This window comes from Vigna unguiculata, chromosome 4, assembly GCF_037176805.1.
Source record: "Vigna unguiculata cultivar grain cowpea cultivar isolate G323 ecotype 2 chromosome 4, ASM3717680v1, whole genome shotgun sequence".
NCBI classification, from domain to species: Eukaryota; Viridiplantae; Streptophyta; class Magnoliopsida; order Fabales; family Fabaceae; genus Vigna; species Vigna unguiculata.
In genome coordinates, this window is record NC_140795.1 from 46,531,554 (window position 1) to 46,550,357 (window position 18,804).

General features: G+C 27.6%; 3 protein-coding genes across 4 annotated transcripts; 1 reads left to right on the forward strand and 2 right to left on the reverse strand.

The window, feature by feature from the left end:
• Window positions 1-1,071: 1,071 nt before the first annotated feature.
• On the reverse strand, window positions 1,072-4,796 carry LOC114181118 (putative 3-hydroxyisobutyryl-CoA hydrolase 3). The gene is made up of 14 exons (XM_028067472.2): window positions 4,733-4,796; window positions 4,145-4,225; window positions 3,817-3,885; window positions 3,514-3,577; window positions 3,304-3,383; window positions 3,125-3,208; window positions 2,845-2,929; window positions 2,678-2,763; window positions 2,449-2,570; window positions 2,282-2,342; window positions 2,084-2,185; window positions 1,711-1,812; window positions 1,511-1,552; window positions 1,072-1,411 (listed from the first exon to the last, which is right to left on the reverse strand). Exons 1-14 carry the CDS (start codon window positions 4,769-4,771, stop codon window positions 1,280-1,282), a joined length of 1,149 nt encoding a protein of 382 aa, XP_027923273.2. The 5' UTR covers window positions 4,772-4,796; the 3' UTR covers window positions 1,072-1,279.
• Window positions 4,797-9,027: 4,231 nt separating this feature from the next.
• On the forward strand, window positions 9,028-10,326 carry LOC114181119 (secoisolariciresinol dehydrogenase-like). Its single transcript, XM_028067473.2, has 2 exons — window positions 9,028-9,128; window positions 9,406-10,326. Exons 1-2 carry the CDS (start codon window positions 9,091-9,093, stop codon window positions 10,184-10,186), a joined length of 819 nt encoding a protein of 272 aa, XP_027923274.2. The 5' UTR covers window positions 9,028-9,090; the 3' UTR covers window positions 10,187-10,326.
• Window positions 10,327-13,762: 3,436 nt separating this feature from the next.
• On the reverse strand, window positions 13,763-18,083 carry LOC114181117 (putative 3-hydroxyisobutyryl-CoA hydrolase 3). 2 transcript variants are annotated; one of them, XM_028067469.2, is made up of 14 exons: window positions 17,995-18,083; window positions 17,688-17,768; window positions 17,372-17,440; window positions 17,067-17,130; window positions 16,881-16,960; window positions 16,703-16,786; window positions 16,530-16,614; window positions 16,363-16,448; window positions 16,139-16,260; window positions 15,975-16,035; window positions 15,773-15,874; window positions 15,521-15,622; window positions 14,154-14,195; window positions 13,763-14,054 (listed from the first exon to the last, which is right to left on the reverse strand). In XM_028067469.2, exons 1-14 carry the CDS (start codon window positions 18,031-18,033, stop codon window positions 13,923-13,925), a joined length of 1,149 nt encoding a protein of 382 aa, XP_027923270.2. In that variant the 5' UTR covers window positions 18,034-18,083; the 3' UTR covers window positions 13,763-13,922. The 2 variants fall into 2 exon arrangements, with proteins under 2 accessions (XP_027923270.2, XP_027923271.2); XM_028067470.2 differs by lacking the exon at window positions 17,372-17,440.
• Between the last annotated feature and the right edge of the window lie 721 nt (window positions 18,084-18,804).

Genomic DNA, 18,804 nt, shown 5'->3' on the forward strand with positions numbered 1-18,804 from the left:
TCTTTAAATTTTTGCACATTAAAAAATACATATTACTTGTCTTATCCAATTATACAAGAAAGAAATTGGAACGTTAGTATAAGAGTCCATGAAAAAAGTAACTGATATACACACGTGAAGTTTTCTTTAATGCAGACTTGGGAGCTGCAAACTCCTGTAGGCTGGGCCACTACAAGTTCACTAACCTGACCCACCTACATTATTTTTGCAGACCTACGAACCAATCCAACGGACCAAACCCATATTAATTAAACTATGAATATTAAAGTCGTTAAATTGATTCTAGTTAAATATAAAAGCTTAATTTGTTTTAAAAAATTCAAATATATAAAAGTATAAATAATTTAGCTCGTGATAGAGGCGGTTTAACCTATTCTATATTCATGCTAATAATTTTCAATCCTTTTCTAATTAATAAATATTTATAATAACATTAAATTAACATCGATTTTATCGATGTAAATCTAATATTAAATACAAATAGAGTCATATCAAATAATGTCAATTACTTTTAACCTTTTTTATTAAGTAAAAATGTTTATCACAATAACACTAGGACATTTTAAACCGATATTAGTCTTATTTAAATTTTGTATCCATGAATCCAAAAGGCTTAAATTTAAATATAATAAATCTCTTCACAATTTTTCTCTCTCATTCTTAATATTAATATTTTCACACTTATATTCTTCATTCTCTTCCTCAACACTGAACTCTCTGTCCCACATTCATTTTTTTTCATTCACACATGTCTTTTATCAATACTTTTTTCATTTATTCCACCTTTGCACCCATTTATATATATATTTTAAGTTAGTCTTATTTTTAATTGATATAAGACTTTTAACATTGTACAAAAATTGTACAAAAATGTTTTTAAAATTACTCACATTAGCGTTAGTCAAATTAACAAAAAATGATAATGTTATAATTTTTGTCATTAGTCCTTTGACATTAACAAAATCAAATTTTTTTAATTCTTGACTTACTTAGTCCTCATCATTTTGATGTTTTAAGAAAATTGACAAAGAAACTTCCTTTCTTAAAAAATAAAAATAAAAGATAAAAGAGCAGTTCTTTAATTTTTTTTTTCACTCCTCAAAATGATACTATATATAAGACAAAGGAGAAAATACAAAATAGAAAAGCCTCGAGAGAATCACGTCCCATCAAAACTTCAATTTACTTAATACTAAATTACACCTCAACTCCACTTTATTCATAGATTACTTGTTGAATATAGTTCATATGGTTGTCGTTCAAAACTTATAGCTTCAATCTACAATTTGCACGCAATTTGGTAATTGGATCTATCAGGAAATCGAAGATATTCCCACTCCTCATCGTTGATATTCCTAAAGTATTCATTCACCATTTTTTCATCAACAAGCTCTAGTTTCGAAGGCTCCCACTATATACAATACAAAACAAAAGTGCCAAAAAAAATTAGGTTTAAAAGAGATATTCAAACTATATCCATGGAAATGGAACATTACATATTATGTCCTACCTTAGGCTTGTTGTCTTTATCAAATAGCTTTGCTCTCGAACCCTTTTCAGCATATCCAACAGAAGAATTGTTACAACATAAAAATACTAAATCTCTATATCCTAATTTAGAGAGAAAAAAAAACTAATGTATAGTCAAAATAGTTATAACTTTATTATTGATGAAATATATGAACAAAAGAGAGTCAGGGAAATATTTACCTCGTAGAAATGATTGCCAAAAGTTCCTCTGAAGAAGTGGCAGGCAATGATATAGTCTCGATGAAGACATTGGTCAATCTTTTCTACACGCCCTCTCCGAATCTAACACTCATCAAAATCATTCTCATTAATATGGTTGCAAAAAAAAAAATAATGTAGCAGAAATTTGATTGTAATATTTTGCAAACAACTAAAGTAAAATTTCAGAAAATTCTGATAAAAGATTAGAAATAGTAACATTGATTAATATTTAAAAGCATCATGGAATTTCACCATGTCGCTTTCTTGGTAAATAAAAAGACAGTAAATAATTATATTTCAAAATTATGATCAACAATTAATACTAGTTGAGTTTTATCCCTGTTGAACTTACTGATTTCAGAAATATCTTGAGGCTAGTAGGACAAGATGAACGCATGAAGCTTAATGCATTCGTAATCCATTTTTCAGCTCCATTTTGTAATTCATGTTCTTCCTATAAAACATTATCATATGATTCAAAATTATATTATATACGAAGCATTCAACACTGTAGGAGAAATGATGAATTTTTGCAGAGAGAGATATTTACCAATGATTCAATTATTTCCTCCACAGTCTCTTTTGAGAAACATTTGTTTATAACTTCCAACCTTTTTTTTGGTTACAGTGGAAAACCATTAATTTGTTATGTGTTTCAATACTCAAAAAACACAAAAATCTAAAGAGCAGAATCCTATATAAGTTTTCCTGATTTACCTTCTAAAAGGGCTGTCTTCTTTCACGTTTGGTTTCTCTGCGAAGGTTTTTATCAGAGCAGAAATGGTTGAAACATTTGGAGAACTAAGAACTTGTAAGGCATTTTCCAATGACTTTAGCTTCTGTTGCACATAAAGATAATTTATTTGTACGGATTTATAATTCGTACATTATTAAAACTAATTACAATCAAAGTATATTAATTAAGGAAGAAGTGATAGTTTTATACTATTGAAGGCACAAAGTGTGTGGCTAAACCACATGCAGCTATTTCTGCTCCACCCAAACGTGCTCCACTCAACCCTAGATATTCCCCTGCATATATTACAACTTAATATCAAAACAAAAAAGTAAAAAACAGAAACATGAGTGTTGTTACAGATTTAAGAATGCTACCAAAAAAGCCAGGAAGTCTAGAGAGGAAGTAATTGGCTCCAACATCTGGAAAAAGTCCTATAGATGCCTCTGGCATTGCAAATACCTACAAATAATCGATCTTTGAAAACTTTTACCGAAAAGGATCTAATTGAGGTATATTTTCAAAAGTTGATACTCAATTGACACTTTTTTAAAAACGGATACCTAATTGACACATCTAAACAAAAGCAGTATAATCTGACTAATTAAACCTTTCTGGTAATTCTAATTCTGGGAAGTGATGGTGACAGAAACTTACTGCTTTTTCAGTGACAACCCTAAATGTTGTGGGCACAGAGAGACCTGCTCCTCCTCCCATCACTATTCCATTGATAAGAGACACCTGATTACACATTTATTCAACTTTTCTTAAACTTTTCTTTCTATTTCACCACAAAACAAAGAAAAGGGTAATTTTGTGAAACTTAAAAAACTCACTGTAGGCTTTTTATAGGTTGCAATCAAATGGTCAAGAGTAAGCTGTTTCTTGTAAAAGCTTGCTGCATAGGTCCAGTGTCCTACATTCACACATATGTACATAAATCTTAAAAATATCAAACGCCTTAGTTTCAAAACCAACATGTTCTTGAAACATGTTGGATTAGGGAATTTTTGGTATAAATTTTGCTAGTTTTGGACAAGTTGTACCTGCAACTGAAGACGTAATCACTGATACCACATCACCACCGGCACAAAAAGCTTTTCCATTACCCTATATAGTTAGAACCGGGAAAGAAAGAACGGTTAATAATGATATTGGAAACTCATCACACATAAAGATATTTAACTAAATAGGTTGTTCATTTCAGAAAAGAAAAAAAAATGTCACAAGCTCAATAGTATAATAATAAAATTGAAAAAAAAAAACAGCAAATTTTGGTTATTTTTGTGATTCTTAATATAACAAATACTACTAAAAAAATTTGCCGGCGGGTGATTTGCTTAATTTACCTTCAATATCACAAGTTGAACTAAAGGGTCATTCTCATACAACTGTAAATTACTTTTTATTTGACAAATCTGCAAAACAACAAAAAAATATCCATTGTCATTCTTCCACAAACGATGCTATCTCTTAATTTAAAATTGTTTACATTATTTTGTTATTAATTAACAGCCAACTGTCTTTGGTGACTCTTCCTTGCATCTAGCGGGTATCCTTTAAAAATTAAACCACTTGAGCTCCAAATAATAATGACAGCTCAATTAATTAACCTTCCTAGTAATCAAAGCAATCTATATTAAAGGCATTATTTAAGAATTGGCTTTATGAACTTACCATTTCATGGTTAAGGCTGTTTAGCTTCTGAGGTCTGTTTAGTATCACTACCTTCACACAAGAATTTCCAGTGAAAAGAACCTGTGTAGAAGGCATGCAATAATTTATCATAAAGAACTTCATATAATCGATTCATTATTAAACTATTCTTTTCATCTTTTTATATAGTTATCTCTATTATAAGGATTAGTTAGAACACAATTGTAATTTTAATTTCTGCATAACCTTTCTTTTCAGTTTATCACTGTCAAAAGAGTTTGTATATATAGCAGTACTATATTATCAGAAAGTCTTATCTTGTTGTATCATAAGGAACAAAACTTATATGTTTAGAGATTAAAAGATGTGAGGAAGACAGTAATTATAAGAATTGAGAGAATAATTAACCTAGCTAGTCAATTTGAAATGACTATAAAATTTAATATTTTTTTTATCTAAGCATATTTCATCCGGTTTTAACAGATAAACTGTATTAGTAAAATTGGAATATAATATAAATTTAAGGTTGATTATAGGGTTGTATGACGTTTATCAAACATTCATGTAATAATATTATAAAAAGATTTTCATTGAAAAGAAGAAGAAAACCTGGTTTTGATCCCTGTCAAAATTGAGAGTGGGAGCCATGATCGTGCAGTGTGAATTTTTACAATAAGACACTTTTGATTGAAAAGAACTCAATAAAACCTCTCTATTTATAGATCTCAGAATAAACATTAGCTTCAGCCTCTGAATGGCAAAGTAATATTATATTAAATGAAAGAGACATTGTGGTTGTTGGAATAAGAAACAAAAGTCACGAGGTAAAGAAGATGTAGGAAAACGAAATGAAAAGAGAATAAAATAGTCAAGGTGGAAAGTAAGAGTTGGTGTGGTTTTTTTTTTAATTAAGGTTTGGTCTGAAATTAACTTTATAATGAATTTATATTTAAAAATAGATATAGTGTAGTCTAGGAACGATTATATATACATGTCAAACTATTTTATATATGCATGACAAAGTATCATTTTTTAACTTTCTATGATAACAAGTAGATACAAAATATTTAAAATATTACCCTCATCCAAAAAAACACATTCCTCTTATAGGTTCTTTTCAAGTAAAATATATCATGTCTTGTTATCTAAGTTATAAAAAACACATAACTATGGATTCTAGAGTTAAACTAAGAACATTATAAAAAAGATATAAATTTCACTTTCAAGTATTAATGTCGACAAAATCGCAACGATATTAACATTAACTTAGTAATATGGTATAGAAGATTCATATTTTAAAAAAACATAAAATTATTTTTAAATTTTCTTATTAAATAGATACTTAATTTAACGTCACTAGAACACAATTTATTTAAGTTAATATCAATTAAGCTTACGGTAACAATAAAAAATAAAATAAATATTAAAAATAAATAATTTTAGTGTTACCTTAATTGGTGTTAATTTTTTTTTAATATTTTATTTATTTAAGTTAATATAGATTGAATTAACACCAAATAATAATATAAGTATTAAAATAAATAAAATTAATACCGCTAACTATACAAAAAATTAAAATAAAAAGTTTGTTGTGAGTCCAAATATTTTGATTCATATACAAAATATAAAATATGTAAACCAATATTTATTTATTTTTAATTTTATTAGATAAAATCTAAAATATTTAAAAAGATAATAATAAAACAATAATAATAAAAGAAAACTAAAACATTAGCGATTTTTTTTCAAATAAATAAAAGTTGACTTTTGATGGTCCTCTCCAAATAGTTTTGGTTAAGTCAATACTACTTCATCATTAATTTTAAAGTTGAATTTAAATTAGTTTAGTGTGCAGACCAAATTTAAACTTGTGTTTCTTATTTTAAAATTTATTTAATTTGGTGTTGATAGATGACGCTAAATAAAATACACTTTTAATATTAATTTAACTTGTGTTAGTGTGGCCTACGCTGATCACAGTAATTTAAAAAGAAAAAATAGTATCGTATAACGTCTTTCTCTTCAATAAAGTTGAACAAAAAAAAAAGTTGTAGTAGAAAAAGAAGATAAATGCAGATGAAATATATATATATATATATATATATATATATATATATATATATATATATATATATATATATAACTATATATAAAGGGGATTCCCTCTTTTGTGTCCACATTTCATAATTCCAACTTTACCCTTTATAATTCAATTATTTATTAAATTTTTAAAAATTAACGGTTACTTTTACAAGTTTTTATAAAATTATTTACTTATCTCCTTTTTCTTTTTTTCTCTTACTATTCATCAACAGTTATTTTTCTCTTATTTTCTCCGTACATTTTATTTTATTTTTTATAAATATACTTTTATTTTGTTTATTAAATTAATAACATTACAATATCATCAATTATTAATATAATTCAAAAAATGCGTACACACAGGCGCGATAGCGCCTGTGTTTACACTAGTATATATATAAAGGAGATGATTGTAGATGAGAAAAATGAATACGAAGAGATTTATATAAAAAAAAGTGAGAGAAAATTTACAAATAAAAAGATTTATCATATTTAATAATGAGCCTTTAAACTAAAAATAATTTGTTATTCTTATTTGTTTTAATAAAGGCATACCATAATCTAAATAAAAACATTTACATAATCGACACTAACTTAAATTATTAATGTTCATTTAAATAACATTAGATTAAATAAATATAAACACTAAAAGTAAATAATATCACAATCAACTTATTTTAATTAATATCGATTAAGTTGGCACTAATATGACCTACTCTGATCATGTCTCATTTTTATCCATGGCGTATTATCTGGGAAGCTAATTTAATATGTTTTTTTATAACAAATTATCATACAATTTTATAAAAAATATATTAAAAACTCCTCATGTTTTTGTTATGAACATATAGGTTCTTTTAAAAAATAATCATAAGATTACAAATGGCCTCTTAACAAACTATCATGATCAAGTCTTACTTACATCAATCAAGTAGTTTACAAAAATTGTTGAGTGTGAATACAGATAACTATTTTAAATAACTAAGATGATTAAGTCTTACATTAATTATAAATAGTCAAAACTATCATAATTTACAAGAATTGTTGACTGTGTAGGCAAATGGGCTTTAACAAGCTGTCATGATTAAAGTTGCATCAGTTACAAATAATCCTAGTATCCTAGTCTACAAGAATTGTTGAGTGTGAATATTTAAAATAAACACATGCAAATATCATCAAAAACTGCTTAATTTAAGGATGGTTCGAGGATATTCAAATTAATGTGAACACGTTAGAGACAATTGATGATAAAAAAAAAACATTTCGTTAGATTTTGAAAAATCTAACCACTGATCAAAGGAGACAATTCATTTGAAGGAACATCTCCTCGGATACTATATGCATATTCATGTGACTACATGCTCATCTTGTTCAATGAACTCAACTCCACTAATCTTAGTCATAATCAAATAACAAGGAACATAGACTTAAAAAACACAACTTATAATTGAAATTGAGGCAACTTTTTTTCAAAATATAAAGATCTTTTGTTATAAGATATACATATATAGATCTTGTCAACCATCCATGTTCCTTAATTTGTGAATAATTATTATATTCTGTCTTATGGCTGATATCATACTATACACGTATATTGCAAACAAATATTAAATTAAAGATTGTGGTTGTAATTTTCAGAGACAAAAGACTAGGTAACAAAACTAGTTGTAGTGCTAAACATTGAACAACAAATTCATAAAAAAATTACTTGTGTGGTCAATTAGAAATAATAAACCTTGCCAACTACAACAACGAGAATAATCTACACTTTGGGTCAATATTCAATAATAGTAATTTGAACACGTTTAATTAGTTAGTTCTTGTGTTTTATGTTATTTTCCTCATCATTGACTAGAGGGATAGAAATGGGAACAAAATAATAACCCAAATAAAGATTTTCCAACAGTTACCCCCAAATCACGGAATAACTCCTTACCTCAATCAAGAAACCATGATAAAAATATCCCATAGTTTGTGAAATCTCATTTTAGGAATCTAAAATTTATTCAACAAACTTGTTTAATATCTCTTAAATTTCAATAGCTATTTTATCTTTGTTTAGGCTAAAAGTCACCTTGTAACAAAATTCTTAAATTTCTATTTGAACCGGTATTGATTGATCAGTTTTACACTTCTCTTAATCTTTTGTTATGGATTTGGTATTAGTCCTCCCATGATTTATTGTATTCATTTTTTTATATAATTACAAGAAATAAAATTTTATAATCAAGACATGCCATTATATATATATTTCTTGATTTTTTGGGTGGTTGGGGGAATAGATGCGTAAATAAAGTAAAATTTATATGGCTGTTGTAATTAAAGAATAGCCACTGATCGTATATAAATAACCAAAGGGGGTAAGGGTCAGTGGGATTAGGTATACGGTATATACATATATATATATATATATATATATATATATATATATATATATATATATATATATATATATATATATATATATATTATTTTCGTTTGGCATAGTGTGTATATATTGTATATTTATTAATCACCTTTATATAAGTTAATGACGTTCTCTATCATTTTAATATATATTTCACTGTTCCTCCAGCAAGCTTATTTTATAAACAATAATAATCAAATATAATAAGTTAACAAGTACTGACATTACATATTCTTCCTGTTCTCCAAAATATATACATTGTTGGCAAAAAAAAGAAAACAATACATTTTCAGCTTAATAATTAATTGCGACATATTAACTTAATTTCAAAATATTGTGATTAATAATACATTTGTTGATAGAATGTAGTGTACCTAACCCTTTCGCCATGATTATTTAAGGAGCTTTGCTTATACGATTTCAAAGCATTCATTCATAGATATCTGCATAGAAATTGTTTCACAGTGATCTCGTTAATATGGCATGCTTTCAACAATTGCCCCTTCTTGCAAGAAGGTATGCCGATGAATTAAGAACTAGGGTGAAATACATATATAACTCTATGAATTTTCTTCTAATTTTGATTCATTTTCATTACAATATATGTATTGCTATTTGGACTTTAATTTACAATCCCATGATGAACACAAATGTTACATGGGTTCATCTCATACTCTGGACAACACGAATAAAAATTACTAATTTGTCAGTTTTTATATTCTGCATCTTCTCCAACCCTAGATGGTTTTTGGATTAAAACTTCATTTGCATATGGTTGTAAAATATTTCGCAGATTAGAAGGAAAGGTGGCGTTGATTACCGGTGGGGCAGGGGGCATTGGTGCGTGCATGGCAAAGCTGTTCTGCAAACATGGGGCAAAAGTGGTGCTTGCAGACATTCGAGACAACCTAGGTGAAGCACTACAACGTGAGATTGGAACTGAATATGCAACCTATGTACACTGTGATGTGACCAAAGAAATCGATGTTGAAAACGCCGTTAACACAGCTGTATCCAAGCATGGAAAGCTAGACATAATGGTGAACAATGCTGCAATAATAGATGATGGTAAACCCAGCATTCTTGACAACGATGTGACTGATTTCGAACGTGTTGTTAGGGTGAATCTGGTTGGTCCGTTCTTGGGAACAAAGCATGCAGCTAGAGTGATGATCCCAGCGAAAAAGGGAAGCATAATAACACTTGGAAGTGTGAGTTCGAGCGTTGGAGGTGTTGCAACTCACGCATACACAAGTTCTAAACATGCTATTGTAGGACTCGCGAAGAATGCTGCTGCTGAACTTGGAAAATTTGGCATCAGGGTGAATTCTGTGTCATGTTACTGCATTCATAATGCTCTTGCAGAAGGGTTCTTCAAACTAGATGATGAAGGGTTCTCAAAAGTTTATTCAAATCTGAAAGGGGTTGCTTTGACAGAAGAAGACGTAGCAGAAGCTGCACTGTATTTGGGAAGTGATGAGTCTAAGTATATCAGTGGACATAATCTTGCAGTGGATGGTGGCTTTACAACTATTAATCCAAGCTTTGGTTTGTTTTCACAATCGTCTCTGTAATTTTCCCTCTCTTTTTTCTATGGTTATGCAACTGTGTTTTCCATGTATTAAACGGTCAAATTTCGTCTATAATACAAAATACAAATGATGCTATAAGACAAAGGAAAAAATACAAAATAGAAAAGCCTAGACAGAATAATGTCCCATCAAAAACTTTAATTTACTTAATACTAAATTAAACGTCAATTCCTTTTACATTATTCATAAACTACTTGTATAAAGTTATTATGGCAACCACCAAGAAGAGTTCAATTAAAACTTGTAGCTTTGCTCTCGAACCTTTTCAGTAAATTCAAGAGAAGAATTGTTACAACATAAATAAAACTAATGTCTGTAAAGTTAAGGTAGATTTAAATTTCAGTAAATTAATAAACTTTAATAATTTAGAAACATATTTTTACCACGCATGTGAAACATCGTATTCATTTTTTTTATCAAATAGTTTCATTAATCACTTTTAAAATCATGAGCAGAAAAGTTAAAAAGAAAAATTACTATTAAATTTAAATGTTTATTGGAATCAGTTGACAAATTTAGAATGGAATACATATTTAATTATTCGAGATTATTTATGACAAGTTTGTGTATCAAGTCAGAATAGGTTTTAAATTTCTAAAATAAATTATTAAACACACTCTTACTAAATTTCTCCTCCCAATCATATTTATTTTTCTTAGTAATTCAAATCATGTTTTATATTTACCTCAGAAATTATTGCCAAGAATTCCTCTGAAGAAGTGCGAGGCAATGATATAGTCTCGATAAAGACATTGATCAATCTTTTGTACCCGCCCTCTCTTAATCTAACAGTCATCAAAATCAATCTCATTAATATTGCAAAATTTGTAAAAATAAATTTAAATGTACCAGAAATTTGATTGTAAACTTATGAACACAACGTAAAATTTCAGAAAGTTCTTATAAAAGATACTAAAAATTGTAATATTGATTAATATTTTTACAATAAGACAGTTTTGAAAAGAAGGCACACAAGTTGAGCTTAATAAAACCTCTATTTATAGATCATTGAAAAGAAGACACACAAGTTGAGTTCAATAAAACCTCTCTATTTATAGATCTCATAATAAATATTAGCTTCAGCCTCCAAAGGGCAAAGTAATATTATATTAAGTGAAAGAGACATTGTGGTTATTGGAATAAGAAACAAAAGTGACGAGGTAAAAAAATCAAAAATTATACTTTGACAAACAAAATATTGACAAACTATGACAATTTGTATTTTACACTACAATAGTGTTGTTTTACTTTTTATTTTTTATTTTTTTAAAAGAAATTCACTTTTGTTACGAAAAGGACAAAGGACCGTCAAGTTTGTTAAAAAAAAAAATTGTCAGCATATCATTCCCCTAAATAATTTAAGAAAACGAAATGAGAACAGAGTACGACTGTTTATGTTTTTGTTTTAATTAAATTTTTGGTCAGAAATTAAATTTTTGATGAATTTTTAGATTTAAAATTTGATAATTTAAATTATTACATTATTATAATATTTTTTTTATTTTTTATTGATATTTTTATTATTTTTATTTTTAATAATTATAAATTTATTAAATAATTTTTTAAGAAATAAGTATTTTATCATTCATAATTAAGATTTTATTAGATAATTTTAAAAAAGATATTATCTTTTACTAGATGATTAATATTTTTTTTAATAAATTGGAAAATATAAGTAGGTATATATTTTGTAGTGGAAATCTTAAAAATTTAAGAATTTATTAATATAACCAATTATCAATAGATTGGTTATTTCAATTACAAAATTTAAGTACAAATTCTAAGTTTAGATTTGATAGTCTTTAAATTAAAAGGTCTATGAAGTTATAAATTAACACATTTTGGAAAACCTTCCATTTTGGACGAGGGAGGGAACTTATCTAAAAAGAGAGTAAAGATTCATTCTAAAAGTTGGAAACATCCATTATTATTCTTATTTTAATGTTTAAAATGTATAGGAACAAACCTCATTATTTAAGAAACATTAGATATAATATATCGTAATTCTTTGTTATTTCTGTTATTCAATATATTAGAGGTGTTTCCAGTGTTATAAGTGCATCAACCCCAAACTCTTTATAATTTTATCATATAATTATTCTTTGTTGTAAGAATTGTTCTGCCGTATCAATTTTCATTTATCCATACCACTATCTTTATGATTACTATTTTTTTATTATTATGATAATTATTATTATTTAATTTTTTTTCTAACATTCATAGAAAGAAAAATTGTTGTTCTATTTTATATTGACCATTATTCATGTTATTGAAAAAATAAATGGTAATATTATGTAATATGTTTGTCATGATATAATTAAGTCATTTTTAAGTAAGTCTAGAAACATTTATGTTTAAAAATCTTGTCTACATGTAACAACAAATGAAATCATGATTCATGTTCAAAAACTACTATTTTTTCTATTGTATGAATTGATGCATTAAAATCTTCTACTGCGAAAACGAAAGATGTTTTATATCATGAACATATTTGAAGTGTTGTGTATGATAACATTTATAAAATAATATGTCATTCTAAAACTCCTTTTGAGTTATAGGAAGCTTTACACTAAAAATATGCATTGCAAAAGAAAAATATAGAGTTTATCTCAAAAATAATTTAATTTCAAATGATTGATAATAAATCTAATTTTAATCAGATTCATAAATTTGAAAACTTTGTTTATCACATAAATTTAAAAGGAATTATTTTACTTGAAAATTATGAATTTTATGACTTAAAATGATCCCTTCATGATTTGATTGTGCTCAATTTTTAAAACATAAGATTGCTAACTTCTTTTTTGATATTTTGATTGTAAGAAAAAATCGTCTTTTTTTTAAAGCTTATTAAGAATTTTTAGTGTAATTCGAAACTTGGAGCTAATAGATGTTGTATACAATTCCCAACTTAAAGATATTATGTCATTAACCTTAAATTAAATTATGTTTTTAAATTCCTTTTACCTATAAATATTATCTATTTGCATAAAAAAAAACATAACAAAAACAATAATTTATACAAAATTGTTTTCAGTCTTCTTATCTATATTGTCTTTTAAAATATTGATTTTCATAAGATTTCGATATTTTCATAAGATATTACATTCGATCGATCTAATAAATTATTATGTTTGGGACGACAAACGCATAATATTTTTTAAAACAACTTTTTAAGTAAAACAACCATATAAAAAGTGATATTTTTTTTTTTCATTCGATCGATCAATGAATTATTATGTTTGGGACGAGAAACACATAATATTTTTTAAAACAACTTTTTGGGTAAAACAACCTATATAAAAAGTGAAAAAAATTTATACTGCCTATACCTTAGTATAAAAAGCCTTTTATTAACCGGTGTAAGATAAAATTTCTACAATCATAATCTTTCGAATTTTTTAAGAAAATTGACAAAGAGGAACACTTCCTTTCTTAAAAAATTTAAAAAAAGATAAAAGAACAGTTCTTTTATTTTTTATTTTTTTACTCCTCAAAATGATACTGTATATAAGACAAAGGAGAAAACACAAAATAGAAAAGCCTGACAGAATCACGTCCCATCAAAACTTCAATTTACATTACAATTCAATTCCTCCTATGTACCTTAATTCAAATGTAAATGTAGACACACTCCACTTTATTCATAGATTACTTGTTGAATAGTTAATATGGCTAACCACCAAGAATGAGTTGAATTAAACCTTGTAGCTTCAATCTATAACTTGCACACAATTTGGTAATTGGATCTATCAGGAAATCGAAGATATTCCCACTCCTCATCATTGATATTCCTAAAGTATTCATTCACCATTTCTTCATCAACAAGCTCTAGTTTCGAAGGCTCCCACTATAAACAATACAAAACAAAAGTGCCAAAAAAATATAGCTTTAAAACAGATATTCAAACTATATCCATGGAAATGGAACATTACATATTATGTCGTACCTTAGGCTTGTTGTCTTTATCAAATAGCTTTGCTCTCGAACCCTTTTCAGTATATCCAAGACAAGAATTGTTACAACATAAAAATACTAAATCTCTATATCCTAATTTAGAGAAAAAAAACTAATGTATAGTCAAAATAGTTATAACTTTATTATTGATGAAATATATGAACAAATTTATTTGAGGGATGACACTTAAAAAGTGATTAAAACTTTTATTACATAGTAAAATTTAAGTTTGATTTAACATCATTAGATAAGTTGAATAAAGTAAAATTTATTCTCACTTATATACTTATATATTGTAAATAAATTTTATCTTTAACTAAACCAAGATCTTTAACATCTTTTTATACCGAAGATATTGTGCGTTCACATAGAAAATCCTCTCATCTTGAATCATTTAAAATCTATCATAGTCAAAACTTAAATTTATTGTTCAACCTATTATCGAATCTCCCGCATGAGACATGTGTCAAAAATGTGGTACCCAACTAAAGATATGATTAAATAAATTTATCGTTCAACCTATTATTGAACCTCCCGCATGAGACATGTGTCAAAAATGTCGTACCAACTAAAGATATGATTAAATCATGAATCAGTTTAGTTAAGTTTAAATTTTTCTAAACTAATAAACTTGAATAATTTAGAAACATCTTTTTATCACGAATATATAAATCTATCTCTAGACAAAAATATTATATTCATTTTTTTCATCAAATGGTTTCATTTAGGGATGGCAATATGAGTCTGGCCTATAGGCCCGCGAAAAAAATGCGGGGCAGGCCAAGGTAGTGAGTCCGCAGTGGCCCGGCCCACATAAGCTCGCAGCCTGCGTGGGTCAGCCCGCATAAAAATTAAAAAAAAACTTGCACTTGCATGTATTAATTACTTTTTTTATGGACTCTTGCATTAACATTCCAAATTATTGTATAACTGGAAAAGACAAGTATTATGTTTTTTTAAATATGCTAAAATTTTAAGAATACATTGTGTATGTCATAGTATGAATATGAATATGATGAAAATATTCAATTATCAATTTATTATCCAACTCCCCAAAATCTTTACTAAACGGACCCGCATTGTCATCCCTAGTTTCATTAATCACTTTTAAAATCATAAGGTGAAAATTTAAGAAGATTACTACTAACTATAAATTATACTACAATCAGATGATAAATTTAGAATGATATATTTAATTATTCGAGATTATTTATGATAAGCTTGTGTAGAAAGTCAAAATAGGTTTTAAATTACTAAAATAACTTATCACACTCTTTTAATAAAATTTCTGCTCAGAATCATATTTATTTTTTCTTAAGAATTCAAGTCATCGATCATGTTTTATACAGAAATATTTACCTCATAGAAATCATTGCCGAGAGTTCCTCTCAAGAAATGGCAGGCTATGATATAGTCTCGATAAAGACATTGGTCAATCTTTTCTACCCGCCCTCTCTTAATCTATCAGTCATCAAAATCATTCTCATTAATATTGCAAAATTTGTAAAAAAAAGTAATAATGTAACAGAAATTTTACCACATCGTTTCCTTAGAAAAAGACAAATTATGATGAACAATTAATAATAGTTGAGTTTTATCCCTGTTACTTACTGATTTCAGAAATATCTTGAGGCTAGTAGGACAAGATGAACGCATGAAGCTTAATGCATTCGTAATCCATTTTTCAGCTCCATTTTGTAATTCATGTTCTTCCTATAAAACATTATCATATGATTCAAACAGATATTATATACGAAGCATTCAATATTGTAAAAGATAAATGATGAACTGATGCAGAGAGAGAGATACTTACCAATGATTCAATTATTTCCTCCACAGTCTCTTTTGAGAAACATTTGTTTATAACTTCCAACCTTATTTTGGTTACAGTGGAAAACCAATAATTTGTTATGTGTTTGAATTCTCAAAAAACACAAAATCTAAAGAGCAGAACCTATATAAGTTTTCCTGATTTACCTTCTAAAAGGGCTGTCTTCTTTCACATTTGGTTTCTCTGCGAAGGTTTTTATCAGAGCAGAAATGGTTGAAACATTTGGAGAACTAAGAACTTGTAAGGCATTTTCCAATGACTTTAGCTTCTGTTGCACAAAAAAACAATTCATTGGTATGGATTTATAGTTCTTAAAGATTACATTATCGAAACCAATTACAGTGAAACTTATTATGAAAGTATATTATACTGTTGAAGGCACAAAGTGTGTGGCTAAACCACATGCTGCTATTTCTGCTCCATTCAAACGTGCTCCACTCAACCCTAGATATTCCCCTGCATATATTACAAAATAATATCAAAACAAAAAAGCAAAAAACAGAAACATGAGTATTGTTACAGATTTAAGAAGGCTACCAAAAAAGCCAGGAAGTCTAGAAAGGAAGTAACTGGCTCCTACATCTGGAAAATATCCTATAGATGCCTCTGGCATTGCAAATACCTACGAATAATCGATCATAAAAATAAGTGAAAACTTTAACCTTTTCGAATCATTCTAATTCTTTGAAGTGATGATAAGAGAAGCTTACTGCTTTTTCAGTGACAACCCTAAATGTTGTGGGCATAGAGAGACCTGCTCCTCCTCCCATCACTATTCCATTGATCAGAGACACCTGATTCCACATTTATTCAACTTTTCTTAAACTTTTCTTCTATTTCACCACAAAACAAACAAAAAGGTAATTTTGTGAAACTTAACAAACTCACTGTTGGCTTTTTATAGGTTGCAATCAAATGGTCCAGAGTAAGCTGTTTCTTGTAAAAGCTAGCTGGATAGGTCCAGTGTCCTAGATTCATATGTAGGTAAATGTTAAAATACAACAACTTATATAGTTTCAAAACCACTAATTCAACATGTTCTTATAAATTTTGCAAGTTTTGGATAAGTTGTACCTGCAAGTGAAGACGTGATCACTGATACCACATCACCACCAGCACAAAAAGCTTTTCCATTACCCTAGTTAACACCACAAAACAAAGGATGCTTACTATATCATTGATAATGGAAACTTATCATGCATAAACTAATAATGTAGATATTTAACTAAATAGGTAGTTAATTTCAGAAAAAGAAAAAGTTGTAATTAATTAGCTCAATTAATCAAAGAAACTGCACATCTTGCTCTTTTTTCTTCTGATTCTGTATCCAACAAATAGTAGAAAAATTCACCTGCAGGGTGATTTGCTTATCTTATTACCTTCAATATCACAAGTTGGACTAAAGGGTCATTCTCATACAACTCTAAATTACTTCTTATTTGACAAATCTGCAGAACAACAGAAAAATCCATTGTTATTCTTCCACAAAAGAACCTATTTTCTCTTAGTTTAAATTTAACATTATTTCGTTGGTGACTCATCCTTGCATATCCAGCGTATGAAATGGAGTATCCTCTAAAAATTAAATATATTGAGCTCCAAACAATGACAGCTCAATTAATTAATTAACCTTCCTACTGTTAAATGGAAGCAAATGATGTTAAAGGCATTTAAGAATTGGCTTTATGAACTTACCATTTCATGGCTAAGGCTGTTTAGTTTCTCAGGTCTGTTTAGTATCACCACCTTCGCACAAGAATTTCCAGTGAAAAGAACCTGTGTAGAAGTCATGCAATAATTTATCATAAAGAACTTCATATAATCAATTCATTTACATGATATATTTATCTCTAGTTTAAGATTTAGTTAGAAAACAAAAATGTAAGTTTAATTTCTGCACAACCTTTCTTCGCAGTATATTGATGTCCAAAGAGTTTTTATAGCAGTACTATATTATCAGAAAATCTTATCAGAAGAACAAGAAGAAGAAGAAGAAGAAAACCTGGTTTTGTTCCCTATGAAAGTTGAGAGTTGGAGCCATGTGCTGTAGGAATTTTTACAACAAGACAGTTTTGATTGAAAAGAAGGCACAGAAGTTGAGCTCAATAAAACCTCTCTATTTATAGATCTCAGAGTAAATATTAGCTTCAGCCTCTGAATGGCAAAGTAATATTATATTAAATGAAAGAGACATTGTGGTTGTTGGAATAAGAAACAAAGTCACGAGGTAAAAAAGATTTAAGAAAACAAAAAGAGAATAAAAAAACTGTGGGAAAGGAAGTGCAGTGTTCATGGTATTTTTTTAAGTAAGGTTTGGTCAGAAATTAACTTTTTGATGAATTTAGATTTAAAATTAGATATGGTGTACTTTAAGAATGATTATTAATGTTTAGTGTCATTTCAACTTCATCTAATGCTTCATATAATACATGTCAACTAATTTTATATATACATTCCATAATATCAGGAGTTTCTCCCAATTTTTAAATAACAAGTAGATAAAAAATATTACTTTCAGAAAAATAAAGCATTTCTCTTAGAGGTTCTTTTCAAGTAAAATATAAGAGGCATAGGACTGTGGATTTTAGAGTTTAGCTGAGAAGGGAAATAAAAATAAAAAAAACACATGTTGTGTTATGTTGGTGTTAGTACGAAGGATTTAGCCACGTTGACATCTACTAGCTAACACCAACGAGTTTTTGGTCAATTGAACTTTAGATAAATATATCTTTGTAATTTGAAAAATTATCTTTTGACAAAATATTTTTTTTATAAATTTAACAAAGTTTCTATAAATAGAATTAAAATAGAT